Raw genomic sequence first — 23,534 nt, 5'->3', positions numbered from 1 at the left:
TTTCGGAGCCTACTTTTGGTATATATTCGTCCGTTGCATTGTATATGTTTGTTCATGGGTACGGCGTGGCCCCGTCCCGTCATATGATTCTCGTCGGTCCGTTTAGAGGTCCGTGGACATGTTTTGTGGGTTGTGCCTATACATGGTTGTGTTTGTATATGTTGTGTTTGGGCGATTCCATTTGCCGCGCGTCATAAATTATCATTTACGCATATGTATATATGTTGTTTTGTTGGCCCGTGTGGCCTTTGTTGGTATTTTCTTCGTGCGCGAGGGTTATTTTGGATAGTCCGTAAAAACAAAGGAAACTACTGCCGAAATTTTTTCCGAAAAATTATATAAATTTGCAACTCAGCCTTGTCGGCTTCTGTTATATTCCTGTATGTGTTCGATATCATCAAATTGGTGCGTTTGGGTGCCCAGATCGGGCACTAGTCACGGCCTACGGGGTTGGGTCGTGACATCTGACCTGAGAGCTTATTCCAAAAGCTCCGTCTTGAAGCCCTCGCTGAAGCAGTTGTTGCCTCCCTTCTTTTGACGGTATCTCCGATATACTCCTCACCAATGCTTTTTCCCTTTAAAGATGATTTCTTCGGGGGGAGTCCTGAAAAATAAGGGTTCGGGCTCAGGTTACAGAATTGTAAGAACGAACATGTGAAAATACGGATAGCTTAAAACTTACCATGATTTCTTCTCTCCATTCTTCGGGCGCCATGCTCCTCTAAAAGCGGCCCACCCCACGAGAAGCGCCTAACAAGGCAACAACCCACTCAAAAATAGTAACTACGAGCTCGGGTTCGATCGGTACCTGGGTTGGATTCCACTCATGGGGAAAGTTTATGGACAAAGAGCAATGAAGTTGGTCCGTGCAAATCATAACGAACCGATGCAGCCATCCCCTGTCAAAATCATCCTCGGGGTCTATAAGGCCACGAGCCCCACAAGGGTATAGATGAATTATGCCTCTTCGGATTACACGGGGAACATAGATATGGATCAGATGGTCAAGGGTAAAAGAAACCCCGGCTACGTTAGCCAAAATCTCGAAGCAGTAAATGTGCCTCCAAATTTGTGGAGCAATTTGGCCAATGCAGATGCGGTACCGGCGGCAGAAGTCTTCTATCACTTGGGGAATGGAAGAGAAAACCCAATGGAAAAAGGGTAAGTGTAAATGAACGAATAACCAGTAACATGGTGGTTGATTTTTACCCCTCGTTCAACAGGGCGGATGTCTACATCTGCGCTAAAGTTACAATCATTCTAAACTATGGGAATAGTGGCGGCATCAATACAGGATTCGAATTTTTCCACAGAATCAAGGTGGGAAGAAACTTTGCAGTCGTTTACGTATTTGAAGCCGATGGGGAGGATGTCCGCAGCAAGAAACTCTAACTCCTCCTCGAGGCTGGTCGCACCCATCGCTGATAATAGAAGAGAACGTGGCGGTGATGAAGGGTGATTCGCACTTTGTGTTAACAATAGTATGGAAGTCATTACTAAGAAAGAAGCATAGAAGCAGGTTTTGAAAGAGTTTGGAACTTAGGAAGAGACTCAAGATCAAACAGATGCTAGTAAGGGTTTTAAAAGGTTTGGAGTTTAGGGTTTTTCGCCAAGTGCATGGCAAGGTATGAATGGGCTTTTATAGTAAAAAGTGGGGAGTTGAAAGGTTTAAAAGTTCTAACAAGGGTTAGACTTTCAAGAATGATTAGGCGCCTGTAATAATGAAAAATCTGCATAGAGCAGAGTGCAGAAGCGATGAAATGTCTTTTCAAAGGCGGTTAAGTACGGATCGCTCGACTTTATTCGGATCTATTTCCCGGAGTCAATACTTTCCTTCGGAAAATGGAGGGACTATTTGTATACAATGAAAACCGGGGTTGGCAATCCCGACCCAAGTTCTAATAATCCGAACTAAGTATAAAGAGCAATGGATAGTAGAGCTCGGCTCAAATCGAACAGAAGCACTCGGACCCGACAATTCTCGAAGAGTACACCCACAGTTGAGGATAGCGTGAGAAATCCGGCCTGTTGCGGATTTCACTCCACACGGCGCAGCTGACAGTTGTCAAACCCGAGATTTCGGGGATCCTTATCTCCAATTGATTTAGTTACCTTGTTGAATGTAAATTCTTTTACTATAAATAAGAGGGGGAGTAAATCTTCACATATCGTCTTATTTTCACCATCTTCTACACAATTGTACCACTAACTTGTCTCAAAGTTCTGTTAAAGCATCAAAGTAATAAGAATTCCCACAGTTTGGTCCGAGTAACTCAGGCCTTGGATCGGGCCGTTCATTGTATCCAATTCCAAGGCTATTTCTTACTCTTTTATTCGCAATCTATATTTCATTATTGTTATTTTTCATTCTATAGCAAATCAAATCGCATATCCTTTAAACCACTTATAAATTCAATTGTTACCTTTTTTAGGGGTAAACACTCTATTTTTCTCACCTCTGTTCATGTCCCTTTTTTTGTGTGTTTCTGTTTTTTGTATTCAAGAAAAAGAGACAATAGAAAAAGAGACAATGGTTAATGGTGAATTTACATGGCTAAAAATGGGGGTTCACGGTGCTTCAGTTGGTGTTTGGAGGTGGGGATGCGGTTGCTTTTCTCTCTGGGAAGAAGATAAAAAAACGAGAGGTCCCTGAATTGTCTGTAATCAAGATGAAGAAGAGAGTCCCTCGAGAATCTGCTATTCTGTCGAGATATGAGTTTGCTCCGGCAAACTATATTGAAGCGTAGTACTATTTTGGGTTCATGTTTGGGTGTCATCTTACCATTTTGGCTAATTGCTATGTTTTTAATGTTGTTAGATTGCTTCTGAGTATTTTCTGGCCACGCTCTGGTTTCGGCGAACTCCATTGGTATTGCTCCATTTATGGCCAGTTTACACTATTCATTAATGTAAAATTTTGTTTTCTTTGCGCATATACCCATTTTCATTTAGTTACGTAAATCAACATTTTCTTGTTGAATTATAGCTTGTGCCGTTGCTATGGTGGTGAAGATAACGGGTGGCAAAAAGGAAGAATGAGATTGTGTTGGGTGTTATTTTGTATGGGTTAAAATTAATTAGGTGAGTCGGGTCAGGTTAAAATCGGGTAATTTAAGTGAAATATGATAATTTGATTGATCTGGGGGAATCCGTCCAATTGAGGGGCAAATGCATGAAGTTTGTTGACGACAGGGGTATATTTGAACACTATCGCTAAGACGCTAACGGAGGGTAAAGCTAGCTAATAAAAGAAAGTAGAGGGGTATATTTGACCCCTTTTCCTTGACTATAACTACTAAAAAATTGCGAAATAATTAACGAAGACGATCAACACACTTAGAATCAGTGTCGAACCTAGGATTTTCATCAAGCGAATTCAACATATGAAGAAGTAAATGCACAAAAAAAATCAATAACTTAAATATTAGTATTAATTAAACAGGGGTTAAAAGTGCCCTTAACATATTAGAAATTGCTCAAAAATGCCCTCCTTCCACTTATTGGATAAAAAATGCCCCTCCTTCCACCTAATGGATTAAAAAATGTCACCCTTAACGTTAAATTTAAGCATAAAATTGCCCCTTCTTTTGACAGAACCTGATGTGGAATACAAATTTTTTTTCATTATATATGTGGCATTATTTTTATTGGTCCACATGTAATTAGATCCAAATTCATTCATAATCCAACCCATTAACCCAAACCTATTTTTAAAAGACCCAACACTTCTTCTTCTTCATCCAACATTTTTAAAAGACCAATGACACTTCTTCCTCTTCATCAAATACAGGTCAAGAAGTTTCCAGCAAAGAGGTGAATTTTAACATGAGTACATTGTCTTTTTTCAAAACCCCATTTGGGAGTCCAATTGGACCCTGTCCAATCCACCTCTACATACTCTTGTTGGGCTGGGTTGAGTAACTGCTGGCTCAATGGGCTTAATATTGATGATTTGACAAACAATGTAGCCCAGACAATCAAAGAGAGATATAAAAAGGAATTCATTTGAAGAACCAAACATCCAAACAGATCTCCAAAGGACTCAGTGAAGCAGTCACAACATTTAGAGGAACTGATCTTATGCAATTGGAGACTGGAAGTTGTTTCATGCCGACGTTAGAGAAAAGAGAATACTGACTGATTCCTATTCGATGAGGAAGTTGGATTTCAAGTTATGGTAATATTGTACAAATACCATAAATTGATCAACATAGAAATTAGCATTGAAGTAGAATAAGGAAACCGACACGCATACAAGGAAAGAAGGAAGTTTGAAGTCAAACAAGGTTTGCTTTTCAACTACAATTTATGAAACCAAAACCCGCTTGGTCATTGAAGATGGCAACTACTTCTATATAAAGATATCACAAAAAATCTTTGGAGCTTGATCCACAACCATAAATATTCCCATGAGAGACAAGAGTGACCGCAGTAAACACCTTCGTCTCAAGGAGATCCAACTGTCCAAACAACATAGAACCCAAACTTATCAAGAATTTATCCATCTAGTTCTTGTAGTAGTTAAGTTCTATTGTGGTTCCACCTATTTATCTTTGTAAGCATTGTGTAATAGGTGTTTCATTGGTAGTAACATTATCTAGAAAACGACAAGTTTGTTAGGCGGACTGTTTGACAAACAGGTCCTTTAGGTGTTATAAGAAATTTGTAAATCTTTGAGCGGCTCTGATTTAGTGAAGAATTTGGATAAATCCTATAACAAGATAGGTCGTGGTTTTGGCTCCTTTGAGCAAGAAGTTTTCCACATGAAAATACTTGTGTTGATTTATATTTTGGCGTATTACCTTCTTACGTAAGTTCTAAGAATCAGATTCTTGGAACGCATAGGAATAGCCCAATCCTAACAAATGGTATCAGAGCTAAAACTTTCTACAACGGCTAGTACCTTGAAAGATGGCTACACATCATATGTTTCAAAAGGAGGATCCAATCTTCGATGGAAATCATTATCAAGGGTGGAAAAAAGGAATCGAGAACTTCATTCTTTCTTAAGACTTAGAAATTCGGGTACGAATTCGAATAGAAATTCGGGTACGAATTCGAATTGACCGTAAATTTCGATAGTCCGAGCTGACAAAAACAAAGAAGCCGAACTCAAAACAAATAAGCAAGATGAAAGAGACAGCCTAAAACTTGCTCAGTCAGACATCAAAGCAAAGAGCTCCTCTTTGAAGGCACTGCTTCAGAAATTCATAAACAAATTCTCTCACGTGCGAGTGAAATAAATATGGGACTCTCTATATACTCCCTCCGTTTCAATTTATATGAACCTATTTCCTTATTAGTCCGTGCCAAAAATAATGAACCCCTTCTATTTAGAAACAATTTACCTTAATGAAATGATTTATAAACACAAAATATATGTGACTCATTTAACACCACGAGTTTAAAAGTCTTCTATTCTTTTTTAAAATCTGTGCCCAATCAAATAGGTTCATATAAATTAAAACGGAGGGAGTATAATTTATGAAGAAGAAAAGACAGATCCAGAGACCGAAAAACAACAAGAAATCTCTAAGAATGACTCATCTTCAGAAACCCTTCAGAAGTTAATCTCCAAAAAGACCTTCAGAGGGCGTTAGAGGGCACTGAATGAATTAGGAAAAGAAGCAGGAAAGGACTCATCAAAGACTGTACCAAAAAACAATGATCAGTACTTAACTACAGAACTCGCGCTCATGGCCAATCAAGAAACTATTGGAGAAGCAATGACAGACAACGTCACAGCACTATCTTTGTCAAAAAGATTTGGATGGGGCGAAGAATATGAAGAGGATGAAGATATTAGTACAAAATGCCTCTCACAAGTATGAGAGGATGTATTCAAGTACTCCAAAAGAAAGTTAGTAGGCATTTGGCCATAAAAAAAGTCACTTATTTTGGAATTTTTGAAGTTGGAGCTGTGTTTGGTTATAATTTTTGCAAATAATTTTTTGTTGTTTTTCCTAAAAAAAAAAACTGAAATATGATTTATATCCCCCAATTTTTAAAAGCTAGCAAAACCACCCAACTTTACTAATTTACCCGAATTTGTCATCCTTATTATTTTCTTCCTCTATCCAAACCATGTTCGTTAACTCTAATCCTTATTATTTTATGCTATATATAAAACTACTTTTGTTAACTCTTGTGTTTATTTTTTTTTAGACTGATCAACTCCCAAAGAGTGTCAATTGCCAATAATTACATTGTAATACCCTATTTTATATATAACATTCAAATATTGTTTTTTCTCTGCAACGTAATTCATAGCATCATGTGTGGAGGTAGAGGTGATACTTACTTTAAAAGCAAACCATATTTGCCGCAAAGGAAGGCAGAGGTAGGGAAACAAATGGAAACCATACATGGATATCAAGGAATCAGTTTACATTCTTGAACCCCAACAATATAAGGCACCAACAAGAAACAAATTGGAAATATATTTGGTGAAATATTCAAGAAACAATGTAGTTGGGTATTTCCCTGGTTGTTGGTTGATATTAATGGGGTCAAATTTGTAAAAATAAAAATTTAGGGTAAAATTTGAAAAAGGAAAAATAAAAGCAACTTCCAAAAACTGAAAGTGAAAATAATGAAAGCAGGTTTTGGGTATTTTTCAAATTCTAAATACGACTTGTATTTGAAATTTTCATGACCAAACACTAATTTTCAAAAAAGTCAAAAATAATTTACGCAAAAAAGTGAAAAATTCTGATGGTCAAATGGGTCCTTAGAAAAAGTGATGCAGGCTGTCCTCAATATACTGAAAAATACTCATGAAGAAAGGAATAAACTATGCAAGATTACCGAATCCTTAAAAGAAATCTTGCAAGTCGAAAAGAAGAGAAGGTCGTTTGGACAAACAGAAAACAAGTTCGTGAGGAACAATTCTCTCCATAAGAAGCCAAAGGAACGATCCTTCAGAAATACCGGTCTCTCTTCACAATAACCAAAACTATGAAAAATCAAGCCTGAAAATCAAAAGAACAAAGGCAGACCATGAAAAGAACTCGTACGACATTCAATGCTTCTATTGTGAAGACTATGGACACATACAAAAGTCATGCAAAATCAAGATATTTGACAGCAAAAATGAAACGGCAGGATAAGGAACTCAGAAAGGGCAAGAGTCTAACTATTCATATCAAGTACAAGGATCACCAAACTCTTACTCATGGGATCTCAATTGACGGTGGACATCCCTAGAACCTACTATTAAACCATTATGAAAGGCTAAGATAGGAGGAAACTAGGAGCATGTGTAAATGTCTCAACACATATCATAGTTAAAAAGGAACACTCTTTCTACCAAAAGGCTACAAAAGGTAGTATGGGACATATCAACTTGCAAGAATCCCACTCCCAGGACAGAATGAGGAAAGCATGAAGACCATTCGTACAGACATATATAAAAGGGGAAGTTCCAATGAGTCAAATCCTCAAGATGCCTAACAACAATCAAAATATAGGCAGAAAAGTTGAGGAGCCTGGTCCCACACTAAGAATAATGGTTGGAAAACAGCGGCAAAACAACACACTAATAAAAGAAGCAATCAAGATCTATTCTCTCATAGGAACTATCACGGAGAACCTGATGCTCATAAGAGGAGGATACACTATGTTTAGAGAAGAACTTAAGACCCCAAAGAAGATTTTATGAGAAGAAGCCCCATGAACATTCAAAATCAGAACAACAGAGAGGATCAAGGCTGAAGGATAAACCAGAAGAAAGGGAGTTGGAAATTGCGCAATATCAACTCCCATAAAAGGGGAATAGGCAGAGGACAGGAATATAAACGGGGCACCGGGAACTAACATTCTAAAAAATAAACTATCTTCACTACTTCATAAAAAAAATATTGCAAACCATTAAAATATTAAAAATCATTTTATTTTAATAAATAGCTTTAAGAAGAAGTAAGTTGTCAATCAAGTACTCCATCTGTCCTAATTTATGTGATACAATTTTCTTTTTATTCTGTCCCAAAAAGAATGATACATTTCTATATTTAGAAATAATTTAACTTAAAAATTTACCTTTTATCCTTAATGAAATAATTTACAGTCACATAAACATTAATGACTTATTTTAGACTATAAGGTTCAAAAGTTTTTTTTTTTTAAACTTTATATCTAATTAAATCATATCACATAAATTGAGAAATGGAAATATGTTTTTTGTAGGTTGAAAAAGGTAATACGATAAAATCAGGTGAAAGGAAAATGGACAATTCTCCTAAACCGCTTTAACGTCCCTGGTTTACTTGGGCGCTTTCATTGAAAAATGTTCTAACAAGGTAAAAGAGAATAAAATCCACGTGGCATGCAATTCTCGATCCACGTCGGCAGAGCCTAGAACACGAGACATTGTAGCAAGATGGTGGCGTCATGTAATAGGAAGAGCGCACGTCAAAACAACGAAAATTACGTTACTTAAATATCGTAATATAAGACAAAATCAAAGGGCATTATCGCCCATATATTTGCAATACAATTTACCATATCACCCTCCAACTGCATCGAAGTTGTCTTCAAACTCTATTTTCTATTTTTGCATATATATTTTTGGGTTTCTATTAGGGTATATTCTCCGGTTCTTCTCCTCCTCTCTCCTCTCTAAAAACTAAAATATAAAATCTTTCACACTGTTGATCACCTCCATAACTTTAAATAGTTCATATTTTGAGAGAGAAGAGAGAGAGGAGATATTTGCTAATTTGGGAACTTTATTGATTTCATCCAACCAGTCAAAGGTGACGTTTTTATTGCACATCTTCCTCAATTTTGTTTTACCTGTTAATGACCAATCTTGCGTTATGTCCACTTTTCGAATTTAAGAAAAGATATGATCTTGATGTGCATTTTCACAGGGTGGGTTCTGTATTTAGTCGGGTGGATACTGACATTTGAATGTTTAATTGGGTGCATTTTCACATTGGGTACTGATCCAAATTTTTGTATGTTCTGATTTGGTGCTTAAAGATTTGAGTTTTTGTTTGTATTGCAAATGTGAGACATTCTGAAATCCTCAGCTTGGCTTAATATTATCCTAAACTTACTGTGGGGCTGTGGGGTCCCAACTGGTCACATTAATGAATAACTTGATGTGATTCATTTTTTTGTACGTGAGATCTTTGTATCTTCAATGTATTTTGATCTATCATTCTTACTTTGATGGTTCTGTTTGTGTCTTGATTAGTTAAAATAATTTCTCTTCTCAATTACTACTAATATTCAAAGATTTCGGTTCTTAACAACATGCACTTTCCTTCTCATTCTAATGGGAAATGCTGAACAACATTACAGTGTAATCCACAAGTGAGGTCTGGGAGGGTGGTGCGTACGTAGCCTTACACCTACCTTTACAAGGTAGAGAGGTTGTTTCCGATAGATCGTCGACTCAAGTAAAGCATATCAAAATCGAATAATGAAAGGAAAAACAGTAGTGAAGAAGACATGCTAAACATAAAGGAGAAGACAACAATAGCAACAACAAATAATACGGTAACCGAAGCAAAGGAAATAACATGTACTAATGAAATCTAAGAATAAGATAGTAGGTGAGTACTAAGAACAATACTGATAAGGGTACTAGACAACGCTCAACTACCTACTAACCTTCTACTCTAATCCTCGACCTCCATATCCTCCTATCTAGGATCATGTCCTCGGTAAGCTACAGGTGTGCCATGTTCTGTCTAATCACCTCTCCTCAATACTTCTTCGGTTTACCTCTATCTCTCATCATACCCACCATAGTCAACGTCTCACACCTCCTCATTGGGGCATTTGTGCCTCTCCTCTTCATATGCCCGAACCATCTTAGCTCGCCTCTCTCATTTTGTCCACCACGGAGGCCACTCCCACCGTGTCCCGAATATCTTCGTTCCTAATCCGATCTCTCCTAGAATGCCCACACATCCATCTCAACATCCTCATTTCCGCTATTTTCATCTTCTGGACGTGCGAGTACTTGACCGGCCAACACCCCTTCCCATACAACATAGCTGGTCTGACAACCAATTTATAGAACTTACCTTTAATGATTAACGTGGGGTTGGGTGGGGGAGCTCCATGAAGTATCTTCTCAAGATTTATTTATCTACTTTTTATGTTGAAATATTTGTTTTGACTAATTGTATTACATTTTGGTACATGATTGAACCCCCAATTCTCCTACCTGACCATCAATCAGAACATTATAGTGTTGATCGTATAAAAGAAGTATTTGTTAATTCACGTATATATGTGGATCTGATCATTTGCTCTAATGAGATAGACATTAAGAATGAGCATGTATGCCAATTTCAAAAAAAAAGAAAAAAAAAAAAAAGAATGAGCATGTATGTAATCATGAGCGAATACCTTATTCCAAATTCCAATTTGGATCCAACTGATGTTAAGATTTAAGAAGAAGAATACTGGTTTAGATGACCTACAATTGTTAGGCCTGAGATGTACACTATTTATAATTCAGAAATTGTTGTTTTAAAAAAGAAAAGGTTCAAAATGTAGCTTCTTGTTCATTTTTTTAAAAGTTTCTTGGGAACTTGCATTGCTTTGATTTTATTCTAATCTCAATTAACTGGATTTCTCTCTCTCTCTCTCTCTCTCGTCTGGTTTTGGCGGTTGATGCAAAGCTATTATCTGTGTTAATTATCACTCTCTTTCTCTCTATCTCACACACACACTAACACACACATGTTTCATTGTAAATATTATTTTCTTCTTCTCCAAGATGGTCATGCAATGAGCCTTATATTCTCTTTCAAAGAATCTGGTGTTCATATTTCGGCATTTTCTTTGACAGGCCATAACAAAGACTCTTTTGGTGCTGTATATTCATGTGGGAGGTGTGGATGGATATGGCTTTCTGAAGAATACATACATTTAGGTTGTTGCACGAAAAGTTCAAGATGTCTTGATTTCATTTTCTGAAGACTCTGAAATTCTAACTTGTATGAACTTTGAACATTATATTCTCTAGCATATTATCTTGGCTTAAGGTTTTTGATGTCGTAAGTGGTAGTAACAGCTGCTAACTTTATAAGAGATCCAAAAGATAGAGATAACTTATATCACCTAATGGAGGAAGTAGTTCCATTGTCATGCCAGAAGCAGCACATTCCTGCTAGAAAATTTTCATTCAATGGATGCTCCAAAGATCTGTGGGCTGCAGTACGAGACGGGTGTGTAGCTGATGTTGATTCTTCTTTGGCATTCCTTAAGAAGAGTGGAGGAAATATCAATTTAAGGAATGCCTTTGGCCTTACACCTCTTCATATCGCAACCTGGAGAAATCACATCCCAATAGTTAAGAGGCTCCTTGCTGCTGGTGCAGACGCTAATGCTAGGGTGTGTTAGTCTTCTGATCCTTTAGATCAATAGTATAATGTCATTTATACGTGCATACTGACTTGTTGCTCTGATAATTTTAGCCGTCACATGATAGGGTATTATTTACTTAAATTCCTTTTTTGCTTTTCCCTCCATTTCTCCTTTTTTGGAAAATATTTTGGCATGTTTCTTAGATGAGGTGGACAATGCTCTAAAACATCAGCGTATTCATGGCTTAGCTATTCTTTTACTTGTTTTTAAGTTCATGCCTTCTCATATGGCTAATTTGGCAAATGTTCTGACGGTGAACTCTGTTTTCTCTCTTATGGTACTTTGAAAAATATTCTGGCTGTGGTGTTTTTGTCTTTTCTAAGTCTTTGCGAAACATCATGTGATTTTGAGTTGGTAACCGTGGAGCGATATTTGGTGTATCGTACCAACCATGTGTGTTCGTGGACGTCTTTCTTGGGGATTTGTTCAGGTAAGCTACTACAACTAGGGGTGAAAACTGAAAAAAAAAAAAAACTGCATTTTCTATTGCATGTGTGAAGATCAATGTAACTTGAAAGATTGTAGGGTCTTATTTGAGCACACTATTAAATAACATGTGTCCTCAATGTTGTATCAAGATTGTTTTCATGACAAGTTAGAAGAGAAAAATATGTCACAATCTAGATAAGGTTCAGAAAATAAAACGCGGAAGGATCGTGCAGTATTTCTTATTAGTACAGTACAATGGTTATTGACCTCTGACCTAAAAAGAAAATGTTATCAATTTCCAGAGATGTCAGTCTTTCAATTCGATCTTGTCTGTTTAGAAAAGCTCGATGTACATTTGCCTTATGAAATCTATGTTTAGCCTATCAGGATGGGGAATCAGGATGGAGTAGCCTTCATCGCGCCCTGCATTTTGGTCATCTTGCTGTTGCTAGCATCCTTCTCCAGTCTGGTGCTTCTATCACTCTGGAAGACACCAAATCTAGAACTCCCATTGACTTGTTGTCAGGACCTGATTTGCAGGGCATTGAAAAGAATAATTCAGGTAGATATGAAGACATTTCAATTTCTATAACTCTCGATAATTCTTTTAGAAGTGGATAGGTTGACTGTTGTCGTTTGTATGTCTTTTTTTTTTTTTTTTTTTTTTTTTTTTCCTTTTAGCTGCTTCGGAGGTTTTCAGTTGGGGCAGTGGTGTGAATTATCAACTGGGGACTGGAAATGCACACATTCAAAAGTTACCCTGTAAAGTTGATTCTCTCCATGGGTCAGTCATCAATTTGGTTTCTGCAGCAAAATTTCATAGTGCCGCCGTCACTGCCCGTGGAGAACTCTATACTTGGGGTTTTGGACGAGGTGGCCGTCTTGGACACCCTGACTTTGATATACATAGGTAAACTGAATATGAGGAAAGGTTTTGAATTTCCCGAACAGTCCAGCAATATGTTTTTTCTGTGTATAGAGAGGGACGTAGTGTATAATATGTTATCGTGCAATATCAAACATTTATTAGGAAGAATTACCATATTATTTTACTGAACAGTACTCTCTCCGTTTCAATTTGTATGTCTTACTTTCCTTTTTAATCTGTTTAAAAAAGGAATGCCTCGTTTTATGTTTAGTAACTCTTTAAATCCAATATCCTATGGCTTAATTAAGACCACAAGATTCAAAGGGCATTTTGGTACATTACACACATCTTTAGTTTAAGACCGCAAGATTAAAAAGTCTCCCATATTCTTAAATCTGTGCCTAGTTAAACAAAGACACTTTAATTGAAACCGAGTGGTTAGTTTATAATCTTATATGTTTCAATGTGATAATTTTGTGCTTCATTGCTCTCTATGTTCTTCAACACTGCTACCTAGAGTTTATCATGATAGCAGTATAGGTGCCTTCATTGTATCAAGCATCAACTGTGTGTGGTAATGTATATTCTTTCTTCTTATTCTTCCAGTGGCCAAGCTGCTGTAATAACTCCACGGCAGGTGATCTCTGGTTTAGGGGCACGTCGAGTGAAAGCTGTCGCTGCAGCTAAACATCACACTGTTATTGCAACAGAGGCTGGAGAAGTTTTCACTTGGGGTTCCAACAGAGGTAAATGTTTTTCTGATTTTCGTATCATGATATTTACCAACTCTGTCAGTTATCCCAAGCAGCTAATAGTGCTGGAAAATGTTTATGTCCTTGATGTTATTTTAGGTGTATCAAAATTGTCACGCTTCCTCGTGGGCTGTAATATAGTGCGTAGGAACTAGTATTTGTAACGACTGTCCTTGTAGTTAATGTGTTTTTGGCTTTCATGCCTAGTGCATATTGATTGATTTGGTGATGATGCACAGAGGGTCAACTTGGGTATACTTCTGTAGATACTCAACCTACACCTCGTAGAGTGAGTTCGCTGAGGTCAAAAGTAGTTGCTCTAGCCGCAGCAAACAAGCACACTGCTGTAGTTTCTGACTTGGGTGAGGTTTTCACCTGGGGATGCAATAAGGAGGGTCAGCTAGGCTACGGAACATCTAACTCGGCTTCTAACTATGCTCCAAGGGTTGTTGAGTATCTGAAGGGAAAGTCCTTTGTTGGAGTTGCTGCAGCTAAGTATCACACAATTGTTCTTGGATCTGATGGAGAGGTTTTCACTTGGGGTCACCGGCTTGTTACTCCAAAGAGAGTTGTGATTGGCCGGAGCCTAAAAAAGATGGGCAACATCCCGTTGAAGTTTCATCGTAAGGAACGTCTTCATGTGGTTGCAATAGCTGCCGGGACTACACATAGTATGGCGCTTACAGAGGATGGCACGTTATTTTATTGGGTGTCATCTGATCCTGATCTGCGTTGTCAACAGGTTTTAGCTGCTGCCAATATTGTGTATACTGTTTCTAGCACTTCGTGAATAAGTCTTAACATATCTTAATTATTTGTAGTTATATTCACTATGTGGCACAAATGTAGCGTGCATCTCTGCTGGGAAATATTGGACAGCTGCTGTTACTGTGATAGGTGATGTGTATATGTGGGATGGGAAGAAAGGGAAGGAGAAACCTCCTGCTTTAACTCGGTTACATGGGGTTAAAAAGGCAACTTCAATTTCTGTTGGGGAGACCCATTTGTTGATCATTACTTCTCTATATCATCCTGGTTACCCACCTAATATGTTGAAGAATCCTTCTATGCTCAAGCATAAGATGAAAAATGATACAGATGAACTCAATGAGGTTTTTATGTTTGATGAGGTTGAGTCAGAGGAAGCTCTCTTCATCTCAGAAAAAGAAAATGTCAAAAACAAGACTATACCAACCTTAAAGAGCCTTTGTGGGACGGTGGCTGCAGAGCATTTGGTGGAGCCGCGGAATGCTATTCAACTGCTGGAAATTTCGGATTCACTAGGGGCAGAAGATCTAAGGAAACACTGCGAGGTATATTCTTGTTGACTCCTGTATGCTCTATTTGTGATCCTTTGTTAAAGAGAAGTTATGATGTAGTATTAGGTTCAGGAGTTTTAAAGTTACAAAGTTAATGAGAACAGTAGCATGTTCTAAACTCTCGCAACTGTGTTCTGTAGTTCTATTTGCTAAAAGATTTGAGGATTAGGTTCTTGTTCTCCATTATAATTACTGTTGGTTGTTTCTATTAACATAAAACAAAATGAGGCATCAGTCTATCTCTTGCTTCTCAATGTTCTGTTCCTTCTTTTCGCTTCTCTTTGGTTGCTACTAGAGCCATGTGTGGTAGAGTATGCAGGGGGTTTGGTTCTCTGTCCTTTGTAGTTATTCCATCGACAATAATACATGGCTGACAAAAAAAATTGCTTGGAAATCTACATGTTTTAAGAGTCGTGACTGATCCAATATTTGTTCACTGGGAGACAGATTTGTCAATATAATCTAACTCAAAAAACGTGAGATTGTTAACTGAAATATTATCTTCGTTAAGACTATCATCAAAATTAAGTAGTACAATAAACAATAGATAAAAGCTATTACCAACTCCCAAAACAAAAAACCAAGAATAGGAAAACAGTGAAGATGCTGAACTCAAAAAAGGACATGCATAGTATATGAAATCTGAAAGCATGGCCAAAAGAAAAGGTTGTATTATATATGTTTACTGTCCTAGTTTCCGTCTGATGTAACAGTCACTTAATTGAAAGGTTTCGTTTGAAGTAAAACGTGGACAGGCTTCAAGTAAAGGTTAAAAACTTGTTGTCTTATCCACTTTTGTCATTCCTAATGCATATTGTTTTTTGCTACAGGCCCAGCCCACTTTTAATTGTTATGCTTTTGACTTAAAATTTGGTGGTGGATTGGATTGTAATTTGGTGTAAAACATGATATAAATACAAATAAAATAATTGAGCTCAATTCTTGTGTATTCGCTATAATTGGTAGTCTTCATATTCTACAATCTCTGATTTAACTTTTGAACCTTTTTCTTTTAATTTTAATATCTTACCTGATTAGTGTGCGGAGATTTGTAATTTGCTGTCGGGCCCATTAATAGGTTATTGGTGCTTCCTATATTACTTATCGTTCAATAATATTTTATGGATAGCTCTTACAGATGCTATGTGGAATTCTTTTGCAGGATATTGCAATCCGCAATCTTGATTATATATTTACAGTCTCAGGCCATGCCGTTGCAAATACTTCACTTGACGTGTTGGTCATGCTTGAGAAAGTGTGGGATATGAAGTCATCTGAACCCTGGAGTTATCGCCGGCTTCCAACTCCTACTGCCCCTTTCCCTGCCATAATAGATAATGAAGAAGATAATGATGATATCGAGTCTCTTAGGACGCGTGACAGCTGTAAAAACAGGCCATTGTTGAGACAGGAGGGAGACCAGAGATTAGATAACTTTTTACAGTCTGATGAAATGAAAGAAGGGGTTCTGAAACAGGTACGAGCTTTGAGGAAAAAGTTGCAGCAGATTGAGATGCTTGAAGAGAAGCAATTAAAGGGGCAGACTCTTGATGACCAGCAAATTGCTAAGCTTCAGACGAGGTCAGCATTGGAGAAGTCACTTGCTGAGCTTGGTGTCCCAGTAGAAACACTCCAATCAGCAGTATCATCCTCTGTTCTTGCTGATGGAAAAGGGAGTAATAAAATGGACGTACCTAAGAAGCAAAGGAGAAAGAGCAAACAAAAGGCAGCACCAGTGGAGGTAGCATCCAGTAAACGTGAAAGTGCTGAACCCAGCCCTAGAAAGGGTGCCTCAAGTGTTCAAATTCCTGAAGTCCAGTATGAGGTGAACTATTATCCTTTTGTATTTGTTCAATCCCTTGGTAATTAGAAGACAGTAAACTATCTTCCGTGTCCAGTTATACCTATTTAAAAGTATCATCCACTTTTTAAGATTTTTCATTTTAAGATTTTGAAGGGTAATGATCTGAGGAAGAGTGAAAAGTGAGAAATATCTTTTGATAGATTAAGATGATCAGGTAGATTAGTGTTAGATCATTGGTTACAGGAGTGCCTGGTTTGCTGCTGTATGTTTCTATTTTATATTGAGGAGCAGCAGATTGCTGATAAAAATGTCAGATTTGCTATATGACTACTTTTTAAGGTCTAATAATTACTGAATCCGGTTATGTGACTTTATCTGTAGCACCACTAGTTTCAGGTGGTATTATTATGAGCCTTTTTGTGGTCTCTAACAAGTCATTTCAGCAAAACCCCAGTGCTGTTTATACATGGAAGCTGCTCTGATTGGATCATTGAACTTTTGCACTCTGATTTTCTTCTTGATTTTGACTGGGGAAATGGTTGCTTCTTAATAGTTCTCTTCCAATTGTAGGATGACCACAAAGGTTTGGAAGGAGCTGCAGTCAATCAAGATGCAAAAGATTCTCCCTTTGTCATCAAGAGAGACCTTGGGAACACCCTTAATAGTAACGGATCATCAGCTGTAGCATCAAAAAAGAAAAATAGAAAAGGTGGACTGTCCATGTTTCTAAGTGGTGCTCTTGATGATGTTCCCAAAGTTGTAGTTCCACCACCAGTTGTGCAAAAAAGTGAAGGCCCTGCTTGGGGTGGTGCTAAGGTCAAGAAAGGCTCTGCATCTCTTCGAGAAATACAGGATGAGCAGAGCAAAGTAATAGATTCAAAGCCCTTGAAGCTCAGAGACCCAGTAGAAGATCCCTCTGGTGACAGTAGTGGTGGTAAATTACGGTTGAGTTCTTTTTTACAGTCCAACCCAATACCCATGTCACAAACACCATCTGTCTCTGATGTGGAAAAGAACACCCCTCCCTGGGCTGCCTCCGGGACGCCTCCTCTTGTACGTCTCTCTCTCAGGGACATCCAACAGCAGCAGGTTGGTTATTCTCTACCTCCTTGGGCCAAATGTAGACTGTGCATGGGTTTGCAGAAAGAGAATTTAGACTTCTGAACATTGATATTGCATAATACTATCTGTTTGTGTACATTGTATTCCAGTTGTCTTGCGTGCCTGGTCGATTATGCTGTTTGTTTGTTTACCTATACAGTTAACAAAGGCTCTTTTGTCTAGTAGAGTAACTATTTGGTCTGTGATAAAAAGGCAACTGGAAATTGCTCATGTTCCTGATAGGAATGCTAAAATCCTTGTCCTTAGTTTTTTGTATATCTTCATCTTCGAATCTGCACTTCTTAGCCTGTAATCTCTCAATGTTCTCTTTTATATTTTGCTTAGAAAATTGTTTCACGTTTCACTTGATTTGAGGTTTGGAACCCAATGCTTAAGTAAACTATTGAAGGATTTCCTGGGAATATGCACAAGCAGCCGTTTTCTAGCTAATTATCTGTTTTAATTTGTTGGTCAATGTATAACTGCACTTGAATTCACAATCCCTAATCCATACATGTCTTTTGTTCCCGACATAATTCTTTTTATCTGCCTAATCGTTTTCTGTAGGGAAAGCTACCGTTGGCTCTCTCTCACAGCCCAAAGACGAAAACTACTGGCTTCTCTGTGATGACGGGTCAAGGCTCACCATCAGAAACTAGTTGTCCGAGTCGCTGGTTCAAACCAGAAATTGAGACACCTTCGTCTCTACGTTCAATTCAGATAGAGGAAAGGGCTATCAAGGACCTAAAACGGTTTTATAGCAATGTTAGGATAGTTAAAAACCAGTCCTGAGAATGCCAAATAGTTTTTGGCAATCTCCCTGCAAAAGCCTTATTAGAAAAAGGTTTTAAGAGTGCCAAGACAGTTTGACGTTCTATCTGTAATTCCAACTCTGCTACCTTTGTTCCGCTGGGCTAAAGCATTTCGCCCGTATATAGGTGTACATTATGCCTTAATATGTTGGGTGTTTGGAAGATTAGGTTTCTTGTTACATCTCTTTCTTTGGGTGATCTCCCAAAATAATGAACTCTCTACTAGCCGATTTTAGGTGGCTGGGTTTTTTCACCCCATTTCGAATAAGGAGCCAATAAAAGGCAGTGTAAATATATGTATTCTTGTCCACGCCTAACTCTTGGATTTGTGGAAAAAATTACTGTCCATGGTTTTTCTTCATTTTTCCAACTCTTCTGGTTGTGGGGTTCAGGGGAAAAGGATGAACGTAGAACCTGTTGGCTGATTTTGTTTCCTTTTTCTTGTTGGGTAGAAGCATGCTCCCTTCAAATGTTTACTTTACAATTCAGTTATTTCATGGAGATATTGGACATTATAATCACATTTTACATTGTAATTGGCTAACTTCTAAAGAATCTCAGTTATCACAACTAACCCGCGGAATTCACATTAGTTTCAATTCCAGAAATGCGTTTGAAGTGGCTGTTATTGTGCAGTATAGGGTCAATAATAACCTTTTGCCGATACCCAGTTTTATCAGCTGGAATCTTCAAGTTTAAGAAAAACTGTAGGGTACTGGACCCTGGAGTAGTAGGTAGCTGTTGCCATGAAGAATTTTAGTAACATAAGGATGTAAATCGTTAAAATAAAAATCAAAAGGCGTGGGGTCATAAATGCTTCAACTCATACAACTGCGAGTGCCGTCTCTACCAAAATAGTTCCTTTTAGCATTGTCCTTTCGTTGAAGAAATTGCAAGAATTGGCCTTCAAATGGGGTGTCTTTAATTATTGTCCTTTAGCAATCGAACTTAAATCCAGTGGATCATAAGTTCTTTAAAGGCGCGGGATATAACTTGTGGAATATTATAATGAGAAAATGTAAACTTATGATCCGCGCAAAAGTTATTTATTATGAGGGGCAGTACAAAATAGGGGGCATAAGTGCCAATGACCCCATTTTGTTCGAGAGAAGCTCGACATGAGTTTTTCATTATTATTAAAGGTGTCAAATTTTACCCAAAAATGTGTAATTCGCCCAATCCATCTGGATTTTAATGGGTTGGGTTAGTCACATTTTCTTACCAGGTCAATTTGGGTTACAATGCCGTTGCACATGACACGAAGCCACACCACACAACTAATCAAATTATCAAATAATATTTACATACTCGGAAAAAAAGATATACATGGCTGGTCCACAGACTACCAGCTCTGCTAAGTACGCGCTTGTCCCAACACATGGACCGCGTCCACAATATTCATAAAATACGGCTTTTGAAAAGCAAACATCAAAGCTTAAAGTCTTATTTACCTTAATTACACAACTAAGCACACTTTTCAGTAAACTAGCAGCACACTCTCTGGTTTCCGGATCACTTCAAACTATATAAAAACGGGTTTAGAATGGTTAAAAATCTTGAATGAACATCCTCTTACTTTTCAACACAAGTCAAACTCACAGTTATAGGTTGATCCAAAAAGTCATTTCTGGCCAACGGGTCAGATTTCCAAACTATGACCACCAAAGATTTTCCTTGGAGAGGATTCCATAACACTAAACAAAATCAAAATTTGATAACGTTTGCCCTTTCAATTCGTCTAGGGCTTGAATTTCTTAATTCTTGTCTTTAACATGTGCTCTAGCCGTTACCGGCATAGATATAATTCGTCATCAACTTCACTATGATGTTCGACAATCCGTCATAATGAATTAGAAGTAAAGGAATTTTTTTTCCGACACTTTCAGTCAAATTCTCAAAGATTTGTAGTTCTAGACGACTTCCTTAGATCAATTAAGTAGAAACTTGGTGTTTCGAGGTTATAACCTTCACTAAATCAATGGAAATATCTAGAGAGCCCCGTGGAACACTTACCTTTGATTTCTTGGTGTTTGGGGTCATCCTTAACTCTAAAAAAGGCTCAAGAATTATGTTGGAAGTAACTAAAACTCAAAGCTCCAAACTATCTCGTGTACTTTTGGACCCATGCCATATGCCAAGCGGCTGTAAGATCCCGTAAAGTTTTACTCTTTAATTATAGCTAATATAATTCTAATAATGTGGTTAGAGAGGCAAAGAGAGGTTCAACACTCAAAAGTTTTGTTTGAGAAGTAATATGGTAAAGGGAAGAGTGGATTGGAGCAAGTGAAAACAATTTGAAGTTGGAAATAATTTGGATATTTTTGTGAAAAATAGCAGCGACCGTGGCAGAGATAGAAAGCTGACCGCTGCAACGCTCAAATATATTTCCTTGTAGTTCTAGGCAGTCCCGACCGCAGCAGTGGTCGAAAGTTGAGTGCTACGACGGCCGACACCCGAAGCTTCTTTAAAAAGGCTAGTTAGGGCTGATTTCTTCGTTTTCCCCAAGTACGAAAATCATTCTAGAGAGAGAGGGAGCTCGGTCAAGGCATCAAACACACTCCAAGGTGAGTTTTAATTATGTTTTTAAGTTGATTCCAACTCCCAAACACTCATATTAATAAGATTCAACCTTGAAATTTATAGATTCTTAAATCTTCATTTTTGGCTAAAAAACCCTTGAATCCGAACTTCAAGATTTGGATACTACGAGGTAAATTCTTCACCCCACACTTGAATATGTTTATGAATTTAGTATTTGGAAGCCATATATTCTTGATTTTTAGTTGGTGAATATGATAGAGAATGAACAAATGGTGTCAATGGTGGAAATTGCGGGTTGGGAGTGAATTGTTGGACTCATAGATGATGAAAGAGGTAGCTATATATCCAAAAATGGTTGCCGTATCATTATTGGAAAAAAAGAGGAGTGTGGGATGAAGAAACCCAGTAATGGAGGTTGTGGAGCTTCATGCCCACTAGGTGTTCGATAAAATGCTTAGATGACCTAACCATTAATGTTATTTTTAATGCTAGTTCCATTTGACATATGTTCTTGTAGATTAAAGTCGTAAGGGTGTTTGAGCCTCGTATTCTTCGTAAAGGGCGAAGTTAAGGTATGTTAAGTTAACCCTTCCCCGTGAGATTGTATTCTCTTATCTCAACTGTGGAAGCCTAAATGAGCTATGTGTTTGTATTGCTTTCTAAACCTTGAATACATGATTAAGCAATATAAGTTAATGATGCAACATTTCATTTCCTTAAGTGATTTATCCTCATACTATGCTCCACATAATGTATCTAATGTGATAGACATGTAATCATGAACTAAAAGTTGAAAACAAACTAATGTTAAAGAACGACTTGATTATGAAAATGATCATGAATATGAATCAGAAGCCTTGGAAGATAAATGAGATTTGTTATTATATTTTTGAAGGATTTACGCGTTATGCTTTTGAGTTACAAGTTACGTTATGTTATAGCCTGGTAGTGGGGGATACTACCTGTCTTGTTACGACCTATGGTACATTGTTATCGCCAGGTAGTGGGGAAGATTACCCGCCATGTTGTGATCTATGGTGAATTACCATAACATGGTAGCGGGGGAGACTACCCACCATGAACTTATTCGTGGTGCATGGCTTTTATGACAACGTTATAGAATTCCATTGAAAATGTTATTAGATTGTTGCTTACGTTTAATAAAGATTTAAGGATAATGAGTGTTAATCGGGCTACTATGTATGTACTCAAAGAACTAGGTCCTTTGAGTAACTGCGCAAGAAGGTAAACTACACAATACTAAATCAACGTATTTTAGCATGGAAGTGCTCCTTGCTCAAGGGAGGAAAACCACGACCTACCTCGTATAGGAATTTGCTAAACTTTCACTAAACACGAGCAACAAGTTTGAGGTTACAATGCCAAGTACACCTAAGGAACTGTTCCAAACAATCCTTTCCCCAACTCTTTTTTTACCTCAATATTTTCAAACTGCTGGCACTGTCTCCACACTTTTCAATGACCCTACTCAGTCAAAGAGTCCCTTACAACTAGATACACGCCTATTACACAATTCTAGGAATAGTAAATAAGTGGAACCACAACAACAACAACCTAACTATTACGCCAAAAGAATTGAATGATAAATCTTGATAGAAACATGTTCTTTGTTAGTATTGTAGTTGGCTCCCTCGAGACTCTGATGTTGACTCTACTCTCACTCTAGATGTCTCTCTCTTTGGATGTGGTTAAGCTCCAAAGATTTTTGACGTGTTGTATATATAGGAGTGTTCACCACCTTCTTCTTGTCCGAATCCATTCTAGTCTTGGTTTCATAATTTGTTTGAAACCCAATCTTATTTGATATGTATTTTCTTCTTTCCTTGTTTGCGCGTATGGTTTCCTTTTCTCTACTCCAAAGTTTATGGTAATAAATACAACTTCTCATCGTATAGGAATGAGTCAATAATTCTAATTCTCTGAGTTGGCACGAAACAACTTCTCTTTGGCAGTCTCCAGTCTTCTTTTTAAGGACTCTAAGCAGTTCCTATCCCGTGTGATTGCTTCACTAGTTTCTTTGGGGATATGTTTGGACTTCTAGTTTTTTAATGTCTTTCTTGTAACTCCCTTGTACTTGATTGTCTCTAGATGCATAGTTTGTCAATCACCAACATTTTAAGCTCAACACTTTTATTAAGCAGCAGCATCTCAACAATTTCTCTCTTTTTGATGATGACAAACACATAGCAACTTCATATGTCTTCATGTGCCTTTGATCAACTTCTTTGTTCTTCTTCAGCTCTTGATCACGTCTTCCCTCTTAGGCATAGCTCCTATGTTGAGAATCTTTCCCCTTAGAACAAGCTCCAATGTTGTTCAACACTACAACATCATGTTGATACAACTAAGGCTCACTACACAAGGTTTGTGAGCTTGCGGTATTTCACCCTCGAGTTCAATGAGGTTTGTAAGCTCACTGAGTCGAAATGTAGGTCTTAATCTTCCATTCATTGTAGCTTAGTAGATGGCTAGGTTGCTCGACTAAGTAAGATTTGTAGG

General features: G+C 37.7%; 1 protein-coding gene across 4 annotated transcripts; it reads left to right on the top strand.

Annotated features, from left to right (window-relative positions):
* Positions 1-8,564: 8,564 nt before the first annotated feature.
* Positions 8,565-18,834, top strand: LOC132034506 (uncharacterized). Of its 4 annotated transcripts, XM_059424909.1 has the most exons (11): positions 8,565-8,753; positions 8,871-8,939; positions 10,811-11,355; positions 12,205-12,379; positions 12,499-12,727; positions 13,292-13,431; positions 13,677-14,179; positions 14,259-14,750; positions 15,919-16,581; positions 17,131-17,649; positions 18,229-18,834. In XM_059424909.1, exons 3-11 carry the CDS (start codon positions 11,086-11,088, stop codon positions 18,451-18,453), a joined length of 3,216 nt encoding a protein of 1,071 aa, XP_059280892.1. In that variant the 5' UTR covers positions 8,565-8,753; positions 8,871-8,939; positions 10,811-11,085; the 3' UTR covers positions 18,454-18,834. The 4 variants fall into 4 exon arrangements, with proteins under 4 accessions (XP_059280892.1, XP_059280891.1, XP_059280893.1 ...); XM_059424908.1 differs by lacking the exon at positions 8,871-8,939; XM_059424910.1 differs by lacking the exons at positions 8,565-8,753; positions 8,871-8,939 and adding an exon at positions 11,712-11,818 and having other exon boundaries at positions 11,212-11,355; positions 12,197-12,379.
* Positions 18,835-23,534: the final 4,700 nt, after the last annotated feature.

This window comes from Lycium ferocissimum, chromosome 10 (assembly GCF_029784015.1).
Source record: "Lycium ferocissimum isolate CSIRO_LF1 chromosome 10, AGI_CSIRO_Lferr_CH_V1, whole genome shotgun sequence".
NCBI lineage: Eukaryota > Viridiplantae > Streptophyta > Magnoliopsida > Solanales > Solanaceae > Lycium > Lycium ferocissimum.
Note: the sequence above shows the minus strand (reverse complement) of the source record. Positions and strands in the feature narration are given on the sequence as shown.

Coding starts and splice junctions, on each gene's coding strand:
- LOC132034506 (XM_059424908.1), top strand. CDS start 11,086: ATGGAGGAAGTAGTTCCATTGTCATGCCAGAAGCAGCACATTCCTGCT. Junction 13,432..13,676: donor CACTTGGGGTTCCAACAGAG/GTAAATGTTTTT, acceptor GATGATGCACAG/AGGGTCAACTTGGGTATACT. Junction 14,751..15,918: donor ATCTAAGGAAACACTGCGAG/GTATATTCTTGT, acceptor ATTCTTTTGCAG/GATATTGCAATCCGCAATCT.